At 40.6% G+C, this 7,272-nt stretch overlaps 1 protein-coding gene across 1 annotated transcript; it reads left to right on the plus strand.

Annotated features, from left to right (window-relative positions):
• The first annotated feature begins 1,693 nt into the window (after positions 1–1,693).
• LOC117050481 (mas-related G-protein coupled receptor member H-like) lies at positions 1,694–4,246 on the plus strand. The gene is made up of 2 exons (XM_033156147.1): positions 1,694–1,755; positions 3,116–4,246. The coding sequence occupies exons 1-2, from the start codon at positions 1,694–1,696 to the stop codon at positions 4,209–4,211; spliced, it is 1,158 nt and encodes a 385-aa protein (XP_033012038.1). The 3' UTR covers positions 4,212–4,246.
• The last annotated feature ends 3,026 nt before the right edge of the window (positions 4,247–7,272 follow it).

Below are 7,272 nucleotides of genomic sequence, written 5' to 3' on the forward strand. Positions count from 1 at the left end.
AAGTTTTATTCTGTATCAAAATCTTAAAGTCTCCTAAAATTATATACTTATTTCATAAAATATATGTACTGCTTTGTTGTAAAAACAAAAACAAAAAAAACCCCTCAAATTATTTTGTAATAAATGAAATAAAAAAATGTTCTCTAAGTTTCCTAAAATGAAATTCTATTGAAACCCATTGAAATTAATGGATCTAAATTAATAATGGCCATTGATTTCAGTAGGCTTAGTCTGGGTGAACATTAGCTGAATACAACCCGAACACTTGAATGGCCCTAAATACGCCTAGATTGAAGACTTTGGAAGGACTTCTTGTTGCCCTAACGAGGAGAAAAAAGGGGTGTGATGATATATCAAGAAAAAGAGAAAAGGGGTGCAAAGAGAGAGAAGGAGAGAGGGAGAAAGAGAGAGACGACTACTTAGGTTTGGCTGTAGAAGTTTCATAAGAAGCATTATGAATATTTTGATGCATGAGATTCCAGGCACCATAAATGGAAGCCATTCTTCTTGCTCTCTTTCTCTATGGAAACACTACTCTGAAGATTAATCTCTTTGACTTCATTTAGACCCACAAAATTGTTTCAGAACATCAGCTGTTAGAAGAAGAAGAAGAAGAGTTTGGATTTGATATCCTGCTTTTCACTACCCGAAGGAGTCTCAAAGCGGCTAACATTCTCCTTTCCCTTCCTCCCCCACAACAAACACTCTGTGAGGTGAGTGAGGCTGAGAGACTTCAGAGAAGTGTGACTAGCCCAAGGTCACCCAGCAGCTGCATGTGGAGGAGCAGAGAAACGAACCCAGTTCCCCAGATTACGACTCTACCGCTCTTAACCACTACACCACACTGGCTCTCAGTGTGGTCTGAAAAACACCACACTGGCTCTTATAACCAGCACTGTTATGATGGTTCTAGAGACTTATATGGTTATCCAGATTTAAACAATAGTTTTGTCATTGGAAATCAAAATAATAGCACAAATGAGGTAATTTCCCCCCAAAGTTAACAAAATATATAATCACCAGATAAAAATGTAATAAATAAAGTTGAGAGGACAAATTTTCTACCTGCTAAATGTTAGATAGTAGATTTCTCCCTAGACAGCAACAACCTGGCTAGAGAGTTAACTACTCTGAGGCCATGAACCAAGGGAGCTCACCCACAAATCCAAGGATTAAGCTATAGATTATACCGTTTCCAATTTATAGGAGCCTGCACTGCTTTGAAGTTTTCATAATTCTAGTCCTTTGCAGACCCTTCAAATAGACTTTAATAAGGCTGTTGTCATTTTAATCCCAATCCTTTGTGTCTTGTGTGGTGCAGTCAAAATTTGAGAAGGTGCTGTTGGGCTCAGCTTCTCCTTCTGGGTATTCCAGAGGCTGCACTAGATGGGCCACTTGCCTGATCCAGCTTGGCTTTTCTGGTATCCCTCTCTGCATCCAGTGTGGTGTCCAACTCCTTCTCCAAACTTCAGAATCTGGGTCCAGGGTGGGGCAGTTGATCTTCAGGTTGAACCAGCATGGTCTGCCCTGATTCAGGAACCCCTGGATCAATGTCATGGGGTGGATGGTTGCGCACAGCTCTAGTGAACGTCTTCCAATCTCTTCTACTTTTTAATAAAGTCATAACTTTGATTTATAGCACTTGAAATAATTCTCATAGTTTATAGCAGTTATTTTATTTAGGTATCACACCATGGAAGGAAATGCTATACCTCTTTTGAACAACATATCGGTAGAGTATGTGACGGACATCTGGTAAGTATTTACAATAATAATAGTAATAATAAGGCAGAGAATGCGGCCTCTGTCAGGTTACTAAAAAGAGGGTGTGACCTTCAGATTTCCACCCTCCAGATATATTTTATAGTTTTTGTTTATTTATCACATTTATCTCACACCTTTTTCTCTAAAGAGAATAGGCAACACAAGAACGGGGCCTTCTCTGCAGTGGCTCCCCATCTGTGCAATGCTCTCCCCAGGGAAGTTTGCCTGGCGCCTTCACTATACACCTTTAGGCGCCAGGCAAAGACGTTCCTTTTTAACCAGGCCTTTGTTTGATCCGATTTACATCCTATGCCCTTTTAAAATGTGTTTTTTTTGGGGGGGGGGCTATTGGGTTGTTGTTTTTATTTTTATTGTGTATTTTGTGGTTTTATATCTTGATTTTATTCTGTGAACTGCCCTGAGACCCCCGGGTATAGGGCGGTACATAAATTCAATAAATTATTATTAATAGATAGATAAATAGATAGATAGATAGATAGATAGATAGATAGATAGATAGATAGATAGATAGATAGATAGATAGATAGATAGATACAACCACACATACACATACACTCCATCCATCGCAACCCCCCAAAAAGATCAAATCATTTGGTTATAGCATTTAAAATAGTTAAAGCTCCTGGATAAAAACTGTTTTTTAGTTTATTTGCTCTTGATTTAATTGTTCTGTATCTCTTGCCCGAAGGCAACTGTGCAAACAAGACTATATCCAAGATAAGATGAATCCTGTAAAATATTGTTTGCTTTTTTTTAAGACAACGGGAGCTATAGTTCATCCAAAGATGGGAGAGGGTTGTTGTTGTTGTTGTTGTTGTTGTTGTTGTTGTTGTTGTTGTTGTTGTTGTTTGTTTGTTTGTTTGTTTGTTTGTTTGTTTGTTGTTGTTGTTATTTAGCTCATGGTGCCATGCATGGTTCTCCCAGTCCTCCTTTAATCTTAGGGTGCATTAACGGTCAATCTCTTTGCACATGCAACTCTCAGAATTGCAGCTCTGTCGTGGGAATAGGGATCTCCCAAGCACTCTCAGTGCCTTTAACAAACTACAACTCCCAGGATTCTTTGGGCGGCCATCAATGTTTATCATAATAATGTAAAGGCATGGTGTGGATATGGCCACCATTGGCTTGGGAGTTTTTGAAAGAAATGTTGGGAATCAGGTGAGAGACGCACTCAGTGGAAGTTGCTCCCAGTCCCAGTCGCACCCCAATCAATATGACTTTTGACAAATGAGGGGTCAGGGTTGTAGGTAGTATGGCTTGTGTACCCATTGTGTAGATCATTTGATTGATTGCAGAATAACGATTACTCTTGTTCGCTTTCTTTTTGCAGGTATTGGCATGAAAGGATTATCCAAGTTGAAAGTTACATAAATGATATCAACCAACCAGATGGCCAAGCAATAACAGAAGCTTACAGTGGTTCTGGAGACATACCTGATTATCTTAACTCAAACGAGAGTATCCTGTTTAGAAATTTCAATAATAGCACAACTGCTGCCTCCAGCATTGTTTTTGCCGAGTTTGTAGCATCGAAGGATCTGGTCTTCTCCAAATTAGCAAAGTATTTAATCAACAGCTTCGTTGCCATTATTTGCATTTTGGGGCTTTTGGGCAATGGGTATGTCATCTGGCTTCTTGGATTCCAATTTAAGAGGAATCTTTTCACCACCTATGTTCTGAACCTTTCCATTGCTGACTTTGCTGTCCTTTTATCTCTAATCAGTACTGCTGCATTTGCTTCTGCCCTTCATGTGACGAGTGAATCTCACATTCTCAACAGCGTTTTTCTATTCTTTTTTGAACTCTTTTGCTTCACATATTCTACCAGTCAGTATCTACTGGCAGCTATCAGCATTGACAGGTGTGTAGTTGTCCTCTTCCCACTTTGGCATCGACTCGACCGGGGACCAAACTCATCCGCCATCATATGTGCTGTAATATGGATCCTCTCCTTCCTGCTTTCTGCAATCCATTTCGCTCTCCGCATGACTGGCAGATTTGGGGCATCCCTTTTACACTACCAGCTGCTTGTAAATGCTCTGCTTTGTACGCCTCTGATGTTCATCTCTTCTCTGATCCTGCTCATCAAAGTCTGCTGTAAAGCACAACAATGCCAGCAAGGAAAACTCATCATGGCTATCTTGCTTGCCCTCCTCTTCTTTCTCATCTTTGCTTTCCCACTGAATGCAGTCTATGTAATCTATTGCTATTATTTCCCCCACCTTCACAGTCTCATGCTCATCGGCTTTGGGTGTTCTTCTGTAAACAGCAGCATCAACCCAATCATTTATTTTTTAGTTGGGAGGAGAGGGCAGAAGGGTCCTTCCAGGGTATCCATGAGAGCTGCAATCTCAAGGGTGTTTAAGGATGTGGGAGACTGTACAGAAGACAAGAAATCCAGAACAGAGAGCAAAGTTATGATTTGACTGCCTACGAGTGGCGTCTTAGCAGGATTCCTACTGTGTGAAATCTTAGATTTCCCGGTGGATTTTTATAGGCAGGCCTCACTTCTATCCCTGGGGATGGTAAAAAAAAAAAAAGCTTCTCGTTGTGAACCAGCATAGCCATCTTACTTGCACTCCTCTTCTCTGTACCTTTGCTTCTCCAGTGCATGAAGTTTATATAATCAATTAATATTATTCCCACTTTCCCAATCTAATGCTCCTTGGTTTCAAGGGTTTCTCTATAAACAGCAGTATCAACCGTCATGGAGTGGATAGCAACTCATGGGTACTTACAGACATCTCTGGTGGGATTGTGGAAAAGTACAAAAGTTTTGGCTCTCTGTGATTAAAGAGATTAATAGCACTCTCCTCACTTGAGGTTCCCAGAAACAGCTATTCAGAGGCATACTCAATGAATGCGAAAACCATCCCAAAAAGAATTCTAAAAAGAATTCACCAGTTTTGTCAAAATTAATTTGACTCCTCCCAAAACTAGGTCTAAGAGAGTCATTAATCTACTTTTCAATTCCACATCTGGAAAAACCAAGTTGGAAGAAAAGAGATTATGACTCAACATCAGAAATAACTTTCTGACACTAAGAACTGTACGATAGTGGAACAGACTCTCTCAAGGGATTATGGATTCCGCTTCATTGGAGGCTTTTAAGCAGAGGTTGGAAGGTCATCTGTCATGGATGCTTTAGTTGAGATTCCTGCATTGCAGGGGGCTCGACTAGATGACCCTTGGGGTCCCTTCCAACTTTACAGTTCTATGAGTCTATGAACCCAGGGATATTTAGATCTCCATTTCTAGGTCCAATAGCGATGTCTGTGTGGCTCGGTACACACCATACACTGAAAGCACATTGAAAGCACATTATACCCCTCCAAGTATTCTGGAAACTTAATTTACCACTCACAGAGCTACAGTTTCCAGTGCCCTTAATAAACTATAGTTCCCAGAATTATCAGGGGTGCGGGAGGATAATGTGCTTTCAATCTACTTTTTGTGATTGCCCAATTTACTTAAAGTAAGTGATAGAGATCTGGTGTGTTTTTTGTTGTTGTTTTGTTTTTGTATATGTGTGTGCGTGGATGTGGATGCCTGCTACTGGAATGCAGCTTCCAAAAGCTTTCCACCACAAAAGATACTGAGATAGTGTGTGCCACATTTAGCGGGTATCAAGGGAGAATGAGCAGAGTTGTTTTTTGAAGCAGGAGAACTGTGGTCAGCTGAGGTTTTTAGAGATGGAAGGGAAAGGGTAATTTCCAGGAACATACCGAGAAACAAGGAGTGAGTGAGTGAGGATGGGGGGACCTTACAGTTAAGCATGAGACATTTCTGCTGGTTGATGGCAAAGCATGGAAATCCTGTGAATAGAATTGAGGGAGTCGGGGATCCATATATGTGAATGACAGCTGGCGCATCAAGGAATAACAGAATGAATAGACTGGCGCACCAAGGAAATTCATAAAGTAGAAGATCACCATATACCCTGTAGGCAATGAGCAGAGAGATTGTAAACGGAATTGTAACTGAAAAAGAATGGAATGTTTTTTGCCTTACTGTGCAAGGAAAAGGAATATGACTGACTAAATATCAATATCAAAGGGCAGAGAAGAATCCAAAACAAAGACAGAGCCCATCCTCCTTTCCTCTAGTACCCACTGGTGTTGCTGCCTTAGGACCTCACCTTGAACACTTTAGGAAAGAAGGGACCTCCATCCAACTTACTGGCTTGCATTGAGACATTTTTCCTTTATGTTGCTTCTTACAATTTATGTAATATTGCATGTATATCTTTAGGTTTCTTGTGTATCTCTGACCCCATTGACCAGCCTAAGCATGTCAACATTTAAACAAAGCATAACTGTAATCAATAAATAGATTTCTCCTAGTTAACATTGCAGAGTAGTTGTCTGGTTCCTCCTCTGAGACTTGATGACTCATGGTTCTCAATAATGCCTTTGTCAAGAATCTCACCCTAAATTAGCTATCTTGAGTACCAATGAAAAAAATCCTTCCTCTCACATAATGTTGGGAAACTGTTTAACACAAATGAAGAGGAATGGATGCAGCCCTAAACTTCTTGCAGGTGTCTTCTTGCTGTCTCCCCCACATACTGTATGTCTAAAGATGGCTGATCAGCAGTTTCTCACAGGGATGTGAATGTCTCAAGCTGATGTTGTTCATTTGCAAAAGAAAGCGGAGGACCACAGCTGAGTGGCAGAGGGGTACATGGGTAGTTCTGCTGGAAGGATTCTGGGTCACCAGCTGGGGAAAGTTCTGCATGACATCTTGGGAGCCACTACAAGCCAGAGAAGGAAATGCTGCGCTAGAAATTCTAATGGTCTGCCTCGCTAAGACTCTACAGCTAATCAACAGTTGGTTTGTCTGTTAAAAATATGTAAGGAATTAGAAACAGATCAAGATGTGTTATGCCAAGTCAGATTTTCTGTTCCCTTACTTCAGCACTGCCTCCTCAGAGTGACAGAGGAACTCCTGAGGATCTTCCAAGATCTCGTGGAGAGGAAATCGTCCACACACACACCTTTATCCTTTTAACTAGAGATGTCACAGCTTAATTATGCCCTTCTGCCTGTGACACATGCATTGTAATACACGAGCTATAATCTCTTCCCATAGGCATGTGCCATTAAAGCTGCATGCATGCACACTGACTTTTTTTTTAAGAAAGAGGGAGAGAAGAAAATATGGAGTCCACCTATTACAAACTTGTTAATTCCAACAGACCTCTGATTGGATTTATGCTGTAAGTATATCAAACCTATGGCGGCTGAGTGTCAAGCGCCAGCAGAATTTCAAGTGGCAGGAAATTACAAAGCTGTGGCTGCCACCATCACAAAAAATAAGTGTCATTATCCAATTTAAAGATCCAGAGTGATGTTTCAGATTGTAGTATCTGCTATTTGTGGGTGAGGGGATAAACCATATTGTTGATTCTGTGCTCTGATATGCATACCCAAAATGCATGCAGATACAAAAAAAATGCCCTTCACAGCAAAATGAAGAGATTTGATC

The sequence above is a fragment of the Lacerta agilis genome, chromosome 7 (genome assembly GCF_009819535.1).
Source record: "Lacerta agilis isolate rLacAgi1 chromosome 7, rLacAgi1.pri, whole genome shotgun sequence".
Classification (NCBI taxonomy): Eukaryota; Metazoa; Chordata; class Lepidosauria; order Squamata; family Lacertidae; genus Lacerta; species Lacerta agilis.